General features: G+C 38.7%; 1 protein-coding gene across 3 annotated transcripts in view; it reads right to left on the reverse strand.

Moving 5' to 3' along the window:
- The window catches only part of DOCK11 (dedicator of cytokinesis 11), a 191,150-nt gene that overhangs the window by 107,168 nt on the left and 63,479 nt on the right, over nt 1-20,503 (reverse strand). For all 3 annotated transcript variants that reach the window (XM_059679693.1, XM_059679694.1, XM_059679692.1), the window contains exons 7-14: nt 19,602-19,736; nt 16,680-16,857; nt 16,206-16,285; nt 13,961-14,044; nt 9,751-9,891; nt 8,344-8,556; nt 2,506-2,628; nt 977-1,059 (exon numbers count right to left, since the gene is read on the reverse strand). In XM_059679693.1, the coding sequence (XP_059535676.1) occupies nt 977-1,059; nt 2,506-2,628; nt 8,344-8,556; nt 9,751-9,891; nt 13,961-14,044; nt 16,206-16,285; nt 16,680-16,857; nt 19,602-19,736 (1,037 nt within the window). The remainder of the gene's footprint in view (nt 1-976; nt 1,060-2,505; nt 2,629-8,343; nt 8,557-9,750; nt 9,892-13,960; nt 14,045-16,205; nt 16,286-16,679; nt 16,858-19,601; nt 19,737-20,503) is intronic.

Here is a 20,503-nt window from a genome sequence, read left to right on the forward strand (position 1 = left end):
TTGGCGACTGCTGATATAGATAACACATTTCCAAATAAATACACACACTACCTCTAAAGAGTTTACTGAATTAGTCATTAGAAAGCAAAAAACAAACAAACAAAAAAAACCTATTAATTACAGACTTGCACTTAACAACTGCATTTTTTGCCTTCTCATTTTTGGTATGTTTTCCAGAATTATTTTATGCTAGTTTTTCAAAGCATAAATCCAGTCAACTCTAAAATAGTGCGCATACTGTACTTCATTTACAATAATTTCTGGTTTTCTGGAAAAAATTCCATCACTTAAGCAAATTAGCTCTGCTTTAAAGCACAATATAATTAAGTGGTGTCAGTGAGATCAGTAATCGAAGCCAAAGAAAATTTCCCAAAAGCGAGACATATGAAGAAATTAAAGGGTCTTTGATACACAGCACATTCTAAGACAAAGAATTCTTATATCCTGTTATGGACTGAATGTTTGTATCACACACACACCCCAAGTTCATATGTTGAAATCTAATCCCCAAGATGATTATATTAGGAGGTGGTATCTTTGGGGTGATTAGGTCATGAGAGTGGAACCCTCATGAATGGGATTAGTGCCCCTGTAAGAACAGACCAGAGAGCTTGCCTGCCCCCTTTCTGCACTGTGAGGACACAAAACAGTCAGCTGTCTCTAACCTGGAAGAGAATCTCACCAGAACCTGACCATGCTGGCATTCTGATCTTACGACATCCAGCCTCCAGAATTGTGAGAAATAAATGTTTGTTGTTTAAGGCATAAACCTTTGGCTTAAACATTTGTTGTTTAAGCAGGTAATTTGTTATAGGACCCAAAGGGACTAGGACACATCCCAGGTGCCCCAAAGCCTAAGTGGCAAACTATAACTGGTTTGTCAGAAACAAACTGCTGACTGCTGCTAGCAAAAACAACATCCCCCAAGTTCACATATGAGTGTGATGAGAAGGGTCCGGATTACATATGTACACACCTGGCAGCCCAGGCAAAGGGCATTCTGTATTGTCCAAGGCGGCTGCACACTTGCTTGGCTGTTCTGTGCACCTTCTGGGCCGTCTAAGGTCAGAAATAAGAAGATAGGCTCATATTTGTTCAAACTACCAGGGATTCCCCCCAAAATAATGTCCCCAATTTATCTAATATAAAATACCAAAATTTAGAAAAAAATATATTCAAATAGCCACAAATAAAACACAACATGCATCGGCTACACACTTTCCAAGAACAAAGCAGTATTTCTTAAAGGTTTTGTGTTTTTCCATTGACAGATCTTCATCAAGATATCTGAAGACAGACAAATAAGATGTAGGGCACATTTTGGACCGAACTCCCACAGGGAAATTTTTAAGCAGTTTAAACGTGTATTTCTTTTCACACAAGAGCAGACAGACACTGGACATTCTTGGAAGAAGTGGATATAGTTGACCTTTTTACTCCCAAGCTAAAAGGCAAGTGACCAAGAGTCAATACAATTAGTTTGGCATGGGCAGGAGCTGCTATATGCAGAGGCACTGGGAGATAACAAAGGATATTATCTGCCTATAGAATATCAACGGGCTGTGAAATGCTGGCTACACACTTATCGTCAGGGATAGAGATGCTAGAAGCTGTTATCTATATCGAGACCTTTTTTTCTTCACAAATTAGTCACATGTGTCCTCAGCATCTTCCACTTCATAAACACTGCTCGAATACACAAGTAAATGCCACGTAGAACAGATGGACTCTTCATAAATACTCAGTAGCTGGAGAGCTGCTAATGAACTGTGCCACAAATACATTCCCTCTCTGGGCCTCAGTTTTCTCATTTACAAAATGAGAACAGAGGATTCAATCAATAATTTCCCTAAGTTTAGATGTCAGGGTCCAAAAATTTGGATAATTATATGGGTTGCTGACTTTCAATGTTGCCATTTAAATACAAGAAACAGTAAAAATCCCTACCATTTAATATGCCAACATTTCATGAAGGATAGATAGGAGGAATGATTACAAAATGGCAAGGGCAAAAATCTCAGAATAAAGAACAGCCCTTTGAATTGAATACATTTAGCTTCATGAACCGCTCACTATCTCGTTTTTCTTTTCTCACGTCATTGTCATACAGGAGTAAATTTGAGTACAGACTGGCTTTTGGGAACTATAGAACCGGATCATCTTTACCATCCCACCTCTGATATTCTAGGGCTGGGTTTAAAAAAAAGTGGCTATTGCCAAGGATACAGTGTCAATGAACAGATGTTGCTGAAAAACCTTTAGCTCTTATTTTGATAAGCCAGCAGAAATCAGATTGTCATGTAAACAGAACATAAATGGAAAGGGAAAAAACGTCATGTTCAAGCTTTAGCATGCATAGTCACCTAGCCTAGTATACAATATTTCACAGTAGACTGCATGCTGAGTGTAAGTTTTTGGGGTGTCATTGACAATCCCATTTAGAATATCAGTAAAAGGCAAGTTCTACATTAAGCTGAAATGTTCACAGATGACCTTTATAAATACCTTTGCTGGGTCTGAATTTTTGATGTAGGGTTCTGCACAGTGCGCAATGTTGCCCTGGAGCACCTTTTCAATTCGTGCAACTAGAAGAATTTCAGGATGTGGAATCGTCACTGAGAAAATTCCCTACGGAAAAAATGACACCTATTAGTTTTTATGTAATCTCATACATACAGTTGTTGATTAAGGATTCCATGTAGTGCATTTAGCATAGAATGTTGGTAGTCAACATAAACTCCTGTCTGGCATGATGGAAATAGATAACAGTTCCTTTCAAACCATTTCCCAAGATCCCAATGTTCCTTCCAAATGGATTTTCTATTTTGTCACCAATTTCACATCTAGTAGTCTTGAAAGTGCAGGTGGTCACACTTGCTGCTTAGCTTCTTGTGTTTAGCTGTGTTTGCAAGATGCATTGTTGGATCTCATTAATACAATGTATATTGTTTGGCTTAATCGGCATATGCTAAAATACTGTGCATTTCTCAAATAAAACTGGATAAGTATTTTTATTTTTTGTTAATCTTCACCCAAGGATATTTTTTCCATTGATTTTTAGAGAGAGTGGAAGGGAGGGGGAGAGACAGAAAGAAAAAAACATCAATGTGAGAGAGACACATCAATTGGTTGCCTCCCACACATGCCCCGATCAGGTCACGTGCCCCGACCAGGGCCAGGGATCCAACTTACAACCAAGGTACCTGCTCATGACAGGAATCAAATCTGCGGCCCTTCGGCCCTTGGGCCAATGCTCTATCCACTGAGCCAAACCGGCTAGGGCTGGATAAGCATTTTTAAATGTGGCTGCATGTGACTCCAGAGTAATTCAGTCACAAATAATACTGACTGCAGCTAAGAGGAAGAAAATACGGTATTGGTCTGTGTAACAGTTTTCAAACTGCGTAACGTAAAAACTAAACCATCTTATAGAAAGTATTCCTTTGTGACAGGTAAAGAGCTCTGGGGCTTTCGCTGTAAAGGTAGGGGACACAGGATCCAAACCTCATTTTGTTCCTGTGCGCTTTACTTAAGGGTACTAAGGTAGATGCAACCAAATATACAGAAGTTTTCTCTGAATGCATGTGGAACAACCATATACCCTGTCCAGCTCAGCTCTTTCCAAATATAATGCCTTCCAAACAGCTTGTTAGTTGATTATGTCTGTTGTTTAAAGGAGCATCACACAAAGGAATTCAAGTGGAAAAATCCATCATTGGGACTCTACCAAGTTTTGTTTTTCTACTTGGTGTATTACCAACTGTGTTAAGATAGTGCTTTCCAGTTTTCAAAGCATTTCAGACACATTATCTCATTTGTTCCAGATAGAACCCTCTGAGGTAGACAAAGCAGAAAAGAAAAATGAGTGCAAGGCACTAAGTAATTCCTTCCATACTCCAAAAGCTTGTAAGGATCCCAGGTTAATGGCTGATACAGTTTTGAATTCCCAAGCAGCAAGCATGGAATGAAGTGGTTAAAAACTGCTCGGAAGCACAATTTCCTGGGCTCAAATTTTGGCTCCACCATTTACGGGGTTTAGGCAAGTCAGATCCTCTCTACGTCTCAGGTTTCTCATCTATGAAATAGGGATGATGATAGTACTAGCTACTGAATCAACGACTCGTATGGATTAAATGAAGTCATGCACATTGGTACCTGGTTATTACTAGAGTGGCCCAAAGCCACTCAAGGTCACAGAATTGGATTTCTACTACTGCCAGGAACACGCTGCTCGAACTGTGGGATGCGGCTGGCAGACTGCCTCAAATGTAATTTCATGCATACCAATTGTCATGTAACTATGCTAGATGGTTTTTGTGCATTATCTCAGTCTTCATAAAAACCTTTAAAGCAGGCACTATGATGTACATAGTTTTTAAAATATATTTTATTGACTTAAGAGAGGAAGGGAGAGAGAGAGAAACATCAATGATGAGAGTCATTGATTCGCTGCCTCCTGCACATCTCTTACTGGGGCTAGAGCTTGCAACCTGGGCATGTGCCCTGACCTGGAATCCAACTGTGACTTCCTGGTTCATAGGTCGACACTCAACCACTGAGCCATGCTGGCTGGGCGATAATACATATTTTAAAGATTAAGAAATTGAGGTTTATGCAGCAAGTAAATGGGCAAAAAAGACTGTGGCCAGAGTTTCCAGACTATACAGTCCATGCTATACTGCCTCTCAACCTCGGGGCCCCCGCAGCCAATGTATCATGCAATGAGGCTAGATGAGAACAGTAATACTGATTACTGCTGTAGCTAACATCCACTGAGTACCTTTAGTTCCCCATTCCCTGTACTCTCAGCATTTCCCCACACTGACGATGCCAGTTACGAGTATTATGATCTGAAATGATTTGACAATTGATAAGAAGAGCAAGCTGCTTTTACTCGTTTATCTGTGATCACTATTACTGCTGCCCCTACTAGCAGCCACATGGTACTGAACAAACACAGTGGGCCCGGTCCAGTGCTGAGTGCTCTCCAAGATGGCATGCCTTGCCTGACCCTCTCAGCAGCCCTGGGACGCAGGTACTAATGTTACCTCCAGTTGACAGATGAGGATGCTGAGGTACAAAGATGCTCACTTTTTAACTGACCAGGGATTCCAGTACAGGGGGATACTCTCTGGAGCTGTTCTGCCTTTGGTCCAATTAGCTTCTAGCCTTGCCATTCCCAAAACACAGAAGGATAGCCAGAGAGAGTCCAGGAAGCCCACATAGGCTAGGAGTCTGCCCTTTAGGACAAGGCCTCTGGTCCAGCCCTCCTTTCCCACTAAGGAGGTATAGACTGCGCCCCCCCCCCGCCCCCAGCACAGGGTAACCGTTAGTCATTTCAATGATCTCTCCCTCAAAAGAATAAGGCAGGTCCCCCAATCCCCATCACTTACACAGCCCCCTAAGGCATGGCAAGACATGCAGTACTGGGGGGGTAGCTCTGTACCCTTTCACCAATCCAACAACTGTTACCCTCCAGCAGGGAGCCTAGAGCCACAGGTAGGCAACCCCCAAGAGTCAGCAGCTCCCCCACAACCCCAACTCAACCTTGGGGGACACGGAGCATTGAGCTCTACCAGGGTATCTGGGGAAAAACTGCCAGGAGGCTGAGAGTAAAGTGACTGCTCACAGTAGCTGTTTGGTGTCAGGGAAGCAAAACTACTGGATGGAGCCAACTTCCTCCATTTCCTATGATCACCCTGTGGCTCCTCAGGAAGCCACTGGGGAGAAAGATTCTAAGGAGCAGGTGGGAAGAGCCTAGAATGGTCCCAAAACACCCAACATCCACCAAACCCTGGAAGCCGCCTGTCCCCATAGATAATGCTGCTACTTGAATAGCCTTGCTGGAAGGGAATATTCTACCATTAGCCCTTCCTGGGAGTGCTGGAGAACTGGGCTGCTTTATTCTCTCTAGGGTGACATGAGAGCAGTATAGTATAGGGGTAAAACTATGGGCTTCTTAGGGAGCCTGCTAGACCTAGGTTCACGTCCTATTTCCTCATCTTATTAGCTCTGTGAACTTGGGCAAGCCACTTGACTATTCCGTGCTCAGTTTCCTCATCTACAAAATGGGATAGTAACAGTACCTAGCTACTTTACTGGGGGGTTGTGAGAATTAAATGGCTTCATACAGATAAATACCTAGAGAAATAGATCAGCAATAGTAAGTGCTTGAATTGTTGTTATTGCTGGAAAGTGGTTGAGCTGAGATCGGCTAACACTAAGTCTCTCTTACATAGTACTGTTTCCTCGTCCTAAATGGGAAGAAGTTAAGAAAAAGACTTCTTCCAAATAAAAGGTTCAACTCTTTGAAGTAAATGACCATTTCCTGGTGTCTTCAGCTGATCTGAGAGAGGGTTCAAAATGATAAAGCCCTTTGAGGCCACTGCCCATTATTCTCACCTGCCCAGCTCTCATCTATTCCTTTGAGGTCTCTTTCAAGCCCCACATCTTCTGTGGACTCTTCTAAGTGAACTCCCAAAGACTGACCCCTCCTCACATTCTAAACTCTTCTACTACCATTATTCTGTATACCTCAGCACTTAATTGCATCCTGCCTAACATTGCTGATTGAGGTCTTTCAAACAGGCCTAGGTTCAAATCCTGCTGACACTACTGACTCTGTAATGGTGGACAGCTTACTGAACTGAATTGCAGTTCCCTCATCTGCAAAACAGCAATAATTATACTATTTCAGGAGAGTATGATGATTCCATGAGACACCAGTGGAAAATTCTGGCACACAGGAGATATTCAAAACATGCTGGTTTTATTCCTGACTTAGATTATAAGTGGGATGACACCTGGAAGCACAATTTAAACTTCTTGCATTGAACATAGAACTAAGTACATTGAAGTAATACAGTAAACACACTGTTGGCTTAAAAGGACTTATTTGATATCATGTGGGAAATTTTAAACATACAATTCAATAGCAAGTTCTCAAATACGTATCCCACTGAACCTGTTCAATCTCTCTTTTAGAAGCATAGGCCGTTTTGTGGAATGTACACATATGAGACAACTATAGTCTGAGTAACAAACAAAGGGGCCATGAGGGAACAAGGGGTAATGGACAATGCAGGGAAAAGCTACCAAAGATCTGTAGCCTAAAGAGGGTAGTGACATCACATGTAAAGTCTTCCCCTGACATTTAGCAGTCTGTACCAATGAGCATAATCGCTGACCCTCAAAACTCTAAAGCTGGAAATTTATTCTAAGGAGATAATTCAAAAAATGAGCTAACACGTACACACAAGGATGTTCAATGCAGTGCTATTTATTATATCCAAAAATTATAAATATTCTAATTTGTTAAATCAATGGAATATCATATTAGCCTTTAAGAATGTGACTATCTAAAAATGTTGATAATGATAATCATGTTAAATGAATACAGTAGGTATAAAACAGCATGAATATGATACACATGTATAGTCTTATACAAACTGTATGTGTTTACACATACATACAACAGAGCTATCTAGAAAAATGTTTGCCAAAATGTTAATAATTACCATCTATGGCTGGTGATTTTTACTTTCTTCTTTATACTTTTTGTATTGTTTGAATTTTCTATATGATAATATGTATCTCTTTATAATCAGAAAATAAGATCAGTTTTATTTTGGGAAAAATAAATCTCCTTACAATGAGAGCTGCTTTGTTCTTCCTACTCTAATTCTTTGCCTCACTCTATAGTTTCCTTTCAGTTGCAAAAGTCTAGAAGGCAATCAGTTCTGCTCTGCCTAACCTCTTATAGCTGCCACTCTGATCAGAGGTCAAAATGCCAGGGAATCGTTAGGCTCTTTCTAAAGGAGATGCTTTGCACCACATAGGACAGAAGAGAGTAGCATTACAGTTGTGACACAGCAGTTCCCTCCCATTGCTTTTCAACCAGAACTCTTTGTATAAAGAGCCTTTATGCTCCATTAAAACTATCTACTCATAATGGAAATAGGAATTAGAGATGGGAGGTCAATGTAAGGTCACTGTTTCTTCAAAGAAACAAGCCTAGCAGGCACCTACTGCCTTGCTCAGAAGTATGCACATGGGTATTCATGTGTGCATGCGTGCATGTCTGTCTGTGTGTGTGTGTGTGTGTGTGTCTATGTGATCTGCAGTCCATGTCACAAAACACTTTTGAGACTCACATCATGATCCCAATTAAAATGTTACTTCGCAAGTGTATTACCAGCATATTTATTTTTCTGGTTTCTGGGTTTTTTCTCTCCAATTACAGTCACTAGAAAAACACCAATACACAGACCTTACAAAAGATGAAAGCACGTAATAACATTGGCCTGAAACAATGAAATAACCCGAGGGTGTATCATGGTTTACCTGCTTTACATAGCGTAACTGAGACTCAGCAATTCCATGAATGAAAGACTCCGGTGAAGAGCTTTTTGCATTTCCATCACTGGTTAGTTGAGTTGAAGTGCCCCACAGCATTTCACGAACAGAAGGGGGATTCAGGTCTATATGGAAGTCAGCTGAAATCTTACAATTGTTCTTCACATCAAATAAGGCAAGATTGATAAAAAAGGGTTCAACCTGGGAATGAAGACAATTCCATTTTTAAACTAAGACTGCTTTTTTAGGTGGAGTGTGTGAAGGGACACAAATTACAAAATATTTTTTTTATTCAAGTTTCCGTGATTACACTTTTTTTCTGAGTTCAGCATTTAGCTAAAATTGCATTAAAGCTCATTTGCACATAAGAAAGAACATTCTAACAGGCCTACAAATTTTAACTTTTGTCAGGTATAAATAATTTCACAAGATATAATTTTTTTAATTGATGAGTAGAAATTGGAAGCCAAATTTAAAGCACACCAATTGTCTAACAAATAAAATTTAATTTTCTATAGGTTTATTGAAGTTGCCCCAAAATAATGCCAATATTATAGAATCGAAATAAATCTTCCCTTTTGTTATGTTACAGCTTACTGGATTTACATTTCATAAAAGCTAATAACAGTCAACATCACATTACTTGACAAAAGCTTTGTTGCCCCATCAGCAGTTTTGGAAAACATGATTCCTCTCTACAGATGGCATTTGAGAGCTGGTCACAAAGAGAAATTTCATGCCAGATGGCATAAAGATTAACCCTTTACACACAGAAAGTCTGCTAGTGAGTTTCAGCTACATTGTAAGAGAGAATAAATCATTGTGGATATTTTTCAAAGACAAAACTAGAACCAAAAAAAAAAAAATCAAGATGAACATAAAATTCAGACTCTCTGGCAATTTTACATTTATAGTTTCAAGAATTTCTGAGCAAATCCAATGATCCTTAATAGCTAATACTTAGAATTTTCTGTGCAGAACAAAATTAATTCACTCTGAGAACAGTGAATGAGGCTGACTGCATAGCATCTGGACCCCTGCATGGCTTTCATGTTCATTACTCATGGCTATGAGCCAATTTCACAGAAGTCATATTTTCTAGTAGAATTCACAAATTTGAGGGTTTACCAGGTTCTGGGGATATGTCTCTCTTGAATGTCAGGAGCCTATTCTATCTGCCTTTTGAATAGGTAAAACTTTCACAAATCTTTCAAGATGAAGACATATTCACATTTTGGCAAAAGAAAGACATATATGAAATTCTTCCATGTCAAATGTATCAAAACATGTAGCAATAGAATTTTCACCCAGTAAGTTAGTTCTCAGTTATAAAAAAATTAAGATGTTTTCTTAATGCACTGGTTTAGGGGAAGTAGAAGGAAAAGTCATACATACATTTGTGGGTGGTCCTTTTACATTGTCTCCAACTTGACCCAAGATATTAAAAGTTAAATCATGGCAATTTACCAGGAAACGTTTATTACACTTTTCTTCAAATGGCTTTATATCAGGTTCAATTCCTGAAAAGTCCAATCTCTACAAAACAGATAATATGAATTATTTCCAAAAGAAAATCGGATTCATATTAATATAGATGTATGAGTAAAAATTGCAGTATCCAACAGTTCTCTGTCCATTCTTCATTTGAACCCTTTTTATTTTTTCATTCAACAGCCTCTGTAGAGCTCTTTGACTAAGGTTTAAACACCATTAAAGGAATTTTGGAGGGAAATGAGACTATAGACTCTGATCTAAGGCAAAGAAAAAGTCACAAGTGTACCCCAACCTAAAAAGCCCTATATATTACGACTGCCTACCTTCCCCCCACTCCTCTGACCTGATACCCTACCACTCTTGCCTTTCCCCCTACCCTCTCTTTTCCAGTCACACCGGCATCCTTAGTTGTTTCTCTAGCACAAGTATACTCCTACCTCAGGACCTTTGCACTTGCTGTTCTGTCAGGACCCCTCTTTCCCCAGACGGACACATGGCTTACTCCCTTTATTTCATTCAACTGACATTTCCAGAGTTTCCCTTAACCCTCTATAACAACTGCACATACTCTGAGAGTCTACTCTCCCTTTCCTTGGTTTAGTTTTCCAACAATATTTTTTAAATATTTACTCAGGTGTTCATTGTTTCTCTTCACCACAAAGTATATGTTTGAGAATGGTAGGAGTTTGGGTTCTTTTATGAGCTGTACAGGAAGCAAAACTGACATGAATGGACATGGGAGGAATCAAGAATTACACAATGGTGCCAAAACCGGTTTGGCTCAGTGGATAGAGCGTCGGCCTGCGGACTGAAGGGTCCCTGGTTCGATTCCGGCCGAGGGCATGTACCTGGGTTGCGGGCACATCCCCAGTGGGAGATGTGCAGGAGGCAGCTGATCGATGTTCCTCTCTCATTGATGTTTCTAACTCTCTATCTCTCTCCCTTCCTCTCTGTAAAAAATCAATAAAATATATTTTTTTAAAAAAGAATTACACAATGGTCTCTATCTTGGAAGATTTAATAGATTGTGATGTTATGCACTTAACTGTGAAATAAAGATGGGGGAAGAATGAGTATAGATGAGTTCAGTTTGGGATGTGTTGAGTTTGAGGTGATGTAAGTGGTTGGAAAAACAGGAGAGGTCTGGGTTGGAGATCTGGATTTGGGAGTCAGTGGCAACCAGGTTGAAGAGGAACCCTGGTGACCACCTCTCTTTAAATCAGGGGTGGTGAACATCCCGCAGGGCCATGTAAGGCCCATGAAACCATTTGGTCTGGCCTGCCAAAGCATTAGAGTTGATTTAATTAAATGTTTGATCAAACATAGCAGGCTAATTTTTAAATCAATAATTTTGTATGACCCTACAATGATGTTATAAATATCCAAATGGTCCTTGGCAGGAAAAGGGTTCCCCACCCCTGGTGTAAATGGTGAACAGAGAGAGAGGCATCTGCTCAGGAAACTGATAAACACTGAGCTTAGCTTCTAACAGAGCTGGGGGGGTGTACCCTGGCTGCCACAGAGATATACATATATTTAATTTTTGATATTACAAATATTTTAAGTTTCAAACAAAGATATTGAGAGTCAAGGAATTTCTCTGAGCAGGGGAGGAATCTGTCCCTCCCCAAACATACTCATAGAATCCTCCTTCTCAGCTCACAGAGCTCAGGCAATCTAAGTCCGTCTGTTCATTATGAATGTCTAACCAGACTTACATTCTGTTCACAAGTGGGAGGAAAAGTATAGATTGTGGGACAACTTACTATACTTTCAATTAAGACAAGAGACATGGTAGGCGGGAAATGATTGGGTGAATCTAGGCAGAAAATGCTGCCAATATGGAAAACTCAAGCCAAGAAACACAAGAATTTTTCTCAATTGCTTAAGTAATTCAAGCCAAAACAGGTATTGTGCCTGAAGAATCTTGGATAAATGTAGCCATTCTGACCCAGCTTGCATCAGTGATAAAATCCTCCTTAAAAGAGCCTAAAATATAATATGCATACCTGAAAGCACAATCTCTGCGCACCCCAGCCCCGAGTCTATTTATCTACAAAAGGAATACAAATGCGTGGGCCTAGACAGCTCCCCCTTGAACACTTATCTATCTGTGAAGCCAGAGGAGGCAAGTCATTGCCATGGAGATCAATTCTAATTTCCACCAATTTATCTGCTCTCCTTTCTATCTCAGACAGTGGAATGTGAGGAGAAACTGGACTAAATCACCAAACCCCAGCCCCCAAATCCTTTCCTTTCTCAGGTCTGTGAGTGCAAATAGTGGGACACATGGCCTTCCCCAGTCGTTCAAAGTTGGAGCCATTCACTTCAGTAGGTCAGCGTTGCTTTATTCTGTAAATCCATGATAGAAAGCATATCTGTAAACACTGAAACTGTGGCCAAAAGAGAAGGCTGATGTTATAGGATGGCACTTCGCCTAGTAAAGGTACTCAACACAGACAACATGGATTTCTCTGTAGTGAGCCTGCCTTCCATAATCAACACTAAATGCAATCTTTTGTCCTTAAAGTTTCATCACAACTGTGTATTTTCCTCTCACTTGTAGCTCACTGATAAGCAATTCAAACATAAAATCAGTTTAGTTCCATGACCACAAAAACACTACACCACATTCCTTTTTTACAGATGCTGAATTGAGTCTCAACCACAGTCAATTGGCTTCTTTGTATACAATGAAAGGGGCTGACATGTCCAATTAAAGCCCAATCATGGTGCTTGCAGAGGGGGGAGGGGGATCAAAGCCTCAGATATGTTTGGAACAAGGAAATTTATGAATGAATATCTTAGAACTAAAAATCCTGAGGTCTGATATACTTTTAAAAAATCATATAACTTACACAATGTAATAATGATGGGGGTGGGGGAGATGAAACATTTAAAACAAATTTTCCCCGAATAATAAAAATACCACATAAGAAAATAAAATTACTTGGAAAAAAATTCCGCATTATTTACAGACTATATACTTTTCCCATTTCAAACTAAAAAAATATTGTAATTAGGAAATGGTATGAAGCAAAAAGAAAACACCAAATCAGTCTTCACAAAATTATTTTATATTTTCACTAAGTAAAACTGTAATGCTTACATACCGTATATATTTCTATTTTCAGAACACCCCAAAGATTTGAATTATAAATCATATGTGGAAAAATTAAAAAGAAAAAAATTAGTCTCCCCTCAAATAATTTCATTTTCTCATGAAATGTGTTTTCATTAGGAAAAATACATATAATACATAAATGCTGTAGAAATTTTGTATTTAAACAAATCAGCAATTTAATTAGAAAATATCATGAAATTAGCCCAGACAGCGTGGCTCAGTGATTGAGTGTCAACCTATGAACCAGGAGGTCATGGTTCGAATACCAGTTAGGGCACAAGCCCTGGTAGCTAGCTCAATCCCCAGTGTGGGGCATGCAGGAGGCAGAGAATCAATGATTCTCTCTCATCGTTGATGTTTCTATCTCTCCCCCCATCTTCCTTCCTCTCTGAATTTAATAAAGATATACTTAAAAAAGAAAATATCATGAAATTAAATATTAACTGCATATCTCTTAGTTCAAAAAGTACCTAACTCTCATGGAAAAGGTGAAAATCCACATGCACATAAACTTGCACTTCCTTGCACCACTATCCATTTAGAGTGAGCCAGATGTAAAAATTACCCCAGTTTTCCAGGCCTACGTCAAAACTGGAAAATAAATCACCTGTCTCATATGACCTGGTGTTCTTCATGCTGCAGATACTCACTATTACTAGACCACAATTGTATCTAATAGGTTACAAGAGCACTAATACCATCTTTAAGAATTCTTTAACTTATCCATTTTGAGGCATAAGATGAATTGAAAAGAAAATAGAGAACTGGAAAAGAAAACCATGCATATTCAGTCCCAAACTATTTGCGTATGTGACAGTCCTCTTGAGTGAAGTTAGTTGTTAAGCTACCTGTTCAAAGATAACAAGACAAATATAAAGCAATCAACATTACGCAGGGGTGCAAAAATCAGTGATTTCAACATTTTAAATGCGGTTTTTTTCCAAATAAGCAACAATTGTAGGATTATTTAAAGAAATATATTAATACCTGAACTTCTGAATCAAAAGAAAAGAGGTTCTGTCTTCCATCCCCTCTACTGAGTTTGTTTAGCTGCTCAGTTTCTCTTCCATACTAAAAAATTTAAAACATATATTTACATATATGTACATATACCAAACATTCCTTTAATTCCTTCAAAACAGTATTAAATACCATTTAAATATATAGCTTCCGTGAAACTAGCAATCTGGCACAGCTTCAAAAATATACCATTCTCCATTTCCATGTACTTAGGATGGATAAAGAATACTTGCTTGGAGGAGAGTCGCTGTAACTATGACCCACAATAAGCTATAGATCAGGTTTTTAGACTCTATGTTCCTCTCATAACATCAAGCATAATATTCAGCCCTAGGAAGTTTGGCTCAGTGGATAGAGCGTCAGCCTGCATATTGAAAGGTCCTGGGTTCAATTCCGGTCAAGAACACATGCCCGGGTTGCGGGTTCAATCCCCAGTAGGGGGCGTGCAGGAAGCAGTCGATCAATGATTCTCTCTCATCATTGATATTTCTCTCTCTCTCTCCCTCTCCATTCCTCTCTGAAATCAAAAAATATATTTTAAAAAATATTATTCAACCCATAGTAGTACAAAAACAAATCCAAGAGACTTTGAATGCAGAAGAGAAATAAATAAGACAGAAAACACTTTACATATCCATGGTGTTAGCCATAGACTAATATATACCACTAGAGGCCCGGTGCACAAATTCGTGCACAGGTGGGGTCCCTGGGCCTGGTCAGCAATCAAGGCCTATCAGGGGGCCAGCCGGCTGGGGTGAGGAACTGGGGGAGGGACTGCAGGAGTTTGGCTGGCTGGCGGGGTGGGGGAAGGGTCACATGAGGTTGGCCAGCCAGCTGGGGAGAAGGACTATGGGAGGTTGGCTGGCTGGCCAGCCAGGGGGAGGGGCCACAAGAGGTTGGCCGGCTGGGGGAGGGACCGCGGGATGTTGGCTGTGGGAGCACACTGACCACCAGGGGGCAGCTCCTGTGCTGAGTGCCTGCCCCCTGGTGGTCAGTGCACGTCATAGCGACTGGTCGACTGGTCATTCAGTCATAAGGGCTGCTTAGGCTTTTATATATATAGATTCTGATTCTGTCACCTTAGGAGAAACACAATGGGCTGTACAGTCTGAAATTACAGAGTCAGAGGGGATACATTAAAATCTATAAAATCATAGAAAGCCTAGATCAGGGGATCATAAGTATGTTCCTAATTTTTGGAAAATAGCTTTGAAGCTTAAGAGAAGGATAATTGTAAAATATAAAAAAGTTACTTATAAAATTGTGTAACTTATTCCAGGAAGAGGACTAAAGTGAAAATAAATAGGTTTGACAAGGATTTAAATAAATAAATGGGTTATTAAACCTTTTAATCTATTGTAGTATAGACTCTACAGAGTAAAATATCTCACCCTACTAAAATAGGTGTGATAATCACCTCTATGCTTTGAAAATTAGCTCATTTCAAACTCCAAGAAGCAGAGTAATTAACACAAATGATATATGCGCACCAAAATTTTTATCTGATGAAATTATTTATATACATATGTATTTACATATAGAAACTAACATATATAAAATTATGAAATTAACATACATAAATCATTAGATTGACTATCATGTTCAATCTGCATCAACAGCCACTTGAAAAAAGCCACTACATTCACGGATTCAACTAACCACAGATCAAAAATATTTTAAATGTTACACTGTTGCTGAGGTGTAGTATGTAATGAGTCCTAAGATGGTTGTAACAGCTATTTACATAGTATTTACATTGTAATAGGTATTATAATAATATATAGATAACTTAAAGTACACAAGAGGATTTGTATAAACTATATGCAAGTATTATGCCATGTTATATAAAGGACTTGAGCATCTTCAAATTTTGGTATCCCCCAGGATCCTATAACCAGTTCTCTGAGGATACTGAGGGATGGCTGTAATTGAACAGAATATGAAGTAGCAAATAAAATTAATAAAGTCATAACAATCTTAAAGAACTTCTTGGCATCTAGAAAAAAAATAAGATTTTCCAAACTGTTAGTTGGCACTTCATAAGTCCAACTTTAGGAGTATAACTTTCCTTTTAAAATCTCTACCTGTTGTACTAATTTACTGTGGTTTTTAACTTAGAAATGGCATTGCCAAATGGAATCCAGCATTAAAATTTTAACAGCTAACCCTGCATTGCCTCAGCTGAAGGCAAGTTGCCATAAGAAAGATGTACCTTCATCAGTTCCGGATGCATGCTCCTTTCCAAACTGGCCATGATGCTCTCGGCTTTGCCTTGGCTGCTAGTTTCATCATCTGTAAATTCATTAAAAGCAGATGTTCCAAATCATACAAACCATTACTAATCACCTAAGAGGAATATCCTAACTATCTCTTCTCCCACCCCATCCTCACCTACTAGATTTATTGCAAAGAATTTTGATTATGAAAGCATAGGGGAAACTTTAATGGGCTTTTGAAAACCTGCCATGAATTCCCTATCCATTTTAGTCTGGTTATATTTCATGTGTCTGAGTCTATACACTATCAACTCTGAAAAACAAATATATCAACCTTCAGAGTCACTTTTAATGAAGAAGCAGGTCAACCTTTAAGATAAAGAGTTCTATATTCACCCCACACAGCAGACATTTCCATAAATTAAAGACAAGGGCTTTACCTCAATAACGAATCATTTAAAAATTCTGACCTTGTGCTGCTTCTGCTGTCTCCTTTTTCTCTTGCACCAAACTGTCGGTATTGATCTGGATAATCTTTCTCAAAGTTATCAACCATTCTTCCATCTCCTGCTCAGTTTCAGCAGCCAGATAATGGCTGTACTTATCTAACATCTTGAGTTCAAAAGCATGACGGCGCATTTTAGGGCACTAGAAGAAAAAAAAACACCGCATTGATAAGTTAGTTTAGTTGCTCTTTTCCTATTAGATTTCATTAGTTTATTTCTACCTCAGAACAGCACATAGATATATCAATACTTTTATGAAAGAATTGCTTCTTTCAACTAGATGATAAATGAATGACCACGTCAAACATCTTTTTTTTTTTTTTGTTCCCTCAGTACTGAGCTCAGTGTTGTATGCACAAAGTGGGTATAAAATACTACTTGTTGAGTGAGTATTATCGTTTAAGGCCTTTTGACATCCATCACATTTAGATAATTACACTGCCACATGAAAGTAACCAAATATTTTATAATTTCCCCCCTGCTCAAAGTTTTCCTTGCATATTTATAGATTTTCCTGGCTCTTAAAAACAATCGGCCCTTAAATGTGACCTGAAATAAATCTGGCACTTGCTTTATATCATAACATAAAATGCAATATCGATACCTAATTCATTTTACCACACATAATATGCACAAAAGAAAACTTTACTTGGTTCACATTAAATTGTGGCTCTCTAGATCTATTGCAAAGGACAATATGGAAATGGCCAATGCTGAATACTAGCACACAAGGCAAATAAAATCTACCTCCTTTCCTCAAACATGATGACACATTCTTTTATATTACCACCTTCTCTGTCACGACCAAAGAAATGACACACTCCCTCTCCCAAATAACACAGTGTTAGTTTTAAGAAAGGTTCATGAATCAATAATTTTCCACTGCATAGTCATTACTCAAGAAGGAACCAAGAAATTTCCTCTTTCTCATCTTCAAAGTATAGTAAAGGGTGACATCAAACTGCTGTAGCAAGTCACAAAGATTTATATATTTGAAAATATCTGGAAGGGGAGATCATAAATAGATGAGGAAAGCAGAGCCTAGGAACAAATGGTCAATCCAGACTAAAGCTAATAAAGAATTTTTGTAATTTGTGTGTGTCCTCTTTTTTCCAGTAATATATAGATAGATATAGTGTCCCCAAAAAGTATACACACTGAATAATTATGAAGGCAGTTTATTAAAATACATTTCATTTTCAAAATTGAGCTATCAGCTATTAAAGTGTGTATATATTTTTTGGGGACACACTATATATATCACCTTCTAGTCACATAGATTTTCATATTCTTACAAGTTGGTTTGCATTTTATCCTTATAATAATCTCATTTGTTCAGAAAATAGACACTTTAATTTTGAAAATTAAGATTCAGGTCGGTTAGGGGCATTGAACTCACATCTCATGCCTCCTAATCAGCCCTGTGCTACTTCTGATCGACCATGCTACCTTGGCTCTGTAGTAATGGCTCCTATCTTGGTAAATTGACTTCTTATTTAGATCATCTCTGTGTCCTGTTTCCCACCCAGTCTTTGTTCATGCCCCCTCAATAATTCAAATCAGTAAACATTTGTTAAGCCACTGCTGCTGTGTGCAAAACACCGCTAATTATTATAGAGGACACAGACATGATGAATATGACATGGTCCCTTAAAGTCTAAAAATGCTTAATTCCACTTGGTGGGCATGAGGGTAAGGAAGGAAACAGAAAACATTTCATGGCAGAAGTGCTATTTGAGCTGAGTCTTAAAGATAAGGTTCAAACAGGAACAGAAGGGAAAAGTATATGTCGAGCAGAGAAATAAATGTAAGAAAGGCATATATACATGTGAAGCTATGATTAGAGCACAGAATGTATAAGGGAATGCAGGGGGATGAAGTTAGAAAGCAGAGTGAGGGCCAATCACTATGGGTCTGCAATGGTAAGACCTTTAGATCTCACTATGCAAGATAATAAATCAGGAGCCACAAGGTTTTGGGTAGAAAGTAAAGGACCCCATCTATGTCTTAGGAAGATAAATTGGAGCAGGACAACAATTCAGAAGACAGGAAGGTAAGATTCTAGGTAAGAGAAGAGAAAATGGAAAACCAGAGGAAGCACAGTGAGAATGGGAAAATGGTAAGAGATTGAATAGGTCCTTGAAAGCCAGACTTGAAAGGACTGGGTAAACACCTGAATACTTAGCACAGACCAAGAGTGGGCCAATTGCAGGGGATTCTGAGTTGTCTTATATAAACATTTTAGCAGATGAGATGCCATTAACCAACAGAGAAAAATGACCAGATTCTTTTTTTTTTTGGAATTGACTTTTTTTTTTAATTTCTTTATTGATTAAGAAGTTATTACATATGTGTCCTTATCCCCAAGCCAATTTGATCAGCCCAGCTGGCATGGCTCAATGATTGAGCTTCCATTATGAAGGTCACAGTTTGATTCCCGGTCAGGGCATATGCCCAGGTTGTGGGCTCCATCCCCAGTGTGGGATGTGCAGGAGCAGCCCATCAGTGATTCTCTCTCATTGATGTTTTTATCTCTCTCTCCCTCTTCCTTCCTCTCTGAAATCAAGTAAAATCTATATTTTTTATTATTTTTTTAATATATTTTATTGATTTTTTACAGAGAGGAAGGGAGAGGGATAGAGAGTTAGAAACATCGATGAGAGAGAAACATCGATCAGCTGCCTCCTGCACACCCCCTAACTGGGGATGTACCCGCAACCAAGGTACATGCCCTTGACCGGAATCGAACCTGGGACCCTTCAGTCCGCAGGCTGATGCTCTATCCACTGAGCCAAACCATTTAGGGCAGAATCTATATATTTTTTAAAAGAGTTGATCAATAACCGTTTTCGAGAAAGAGAAGAAAGATTACCTCTACAGCCCTACCTGAACAACGTCAATGCAGGCGTCCAAGTAGATGGAAGTTTTAGGTTCTTTTGAATTTTTTTCATCTTTACAGGAATTGAGAATATATGAACCATCAGGAAGTTGAGTTAAGTAAAAATACCGTCTCTTGAATACCTATGGAGGAAGAAACAGCAATGATACATTTGTCACATATACATTGCATTTGAATAGTTTCTTTGAACTAAAACTTTGAAAAACTTGCCACAGGCATTACATGTGGACAACCTTCAGACAACTCTGAAAAGTGTTAGGAATTACAATTATCTTCATTTTTTTAAGATGGAGAATTTGAAGTCAAGTGATTTACTCAGTTAATCAAATATCTAAAGAGGTTTTAACACTTTAAAGTTTATAAAGTAATTTTGTATCTGAATTACTGTCTATTTCATTATAGCATCCATTTCCCATTTAATTGCAAACCATGACTGGATTCTTATCATTTTCACCATATCATCACAAATCCAAGTATAAATATAAAATATATACACAAACACACCCCTCTATCATTTATTTCTCATCTGCACATCTTCCTGCACTCACCTATGCTGTTCCAGTATCCCCACTTGTGAAAGTAAAGCTTATAATGCACTCACTGAGTCATTAGTTCCTTACCATTGTTGTGCGCTCTGAATGCTGAGATTTTAATCAAAAGGCCCAATGGGATTGTGCCATTCGTTTGCAATTAGGGATTCACAACAGTGAAGAAGTAGTCTGTTACTACAACTCATAGCAAAAGCCACAGGAATTGGGGAAAAGGAAAAGTCTGATACATTCATGCTACCTCTCTACTCTCCCCTAAAAAGAGTCTTGGACCCGATGAAGGAAGTGAGAAAAGAGGATTCTGAGCTCTCTGATGAATCTATGCTTCTTTCAATAAGCCA

The sequence above is a fragment of the Myotis daubentonii genome, chromosome X (genome assembly GCF_963259705.1).
Source record: "Myotis daubentonii chromosome X, mMyoDau2.1, whole genome shotgun sequence".
In the NCBI taxonomy this organism is placed as follows: domain Eukaryota; kingdom Metazoa; phylum Chordata; class Mammalia; order Chiroptera; family Vespertilionidae; genus Myotis; species Myotis daubentonii.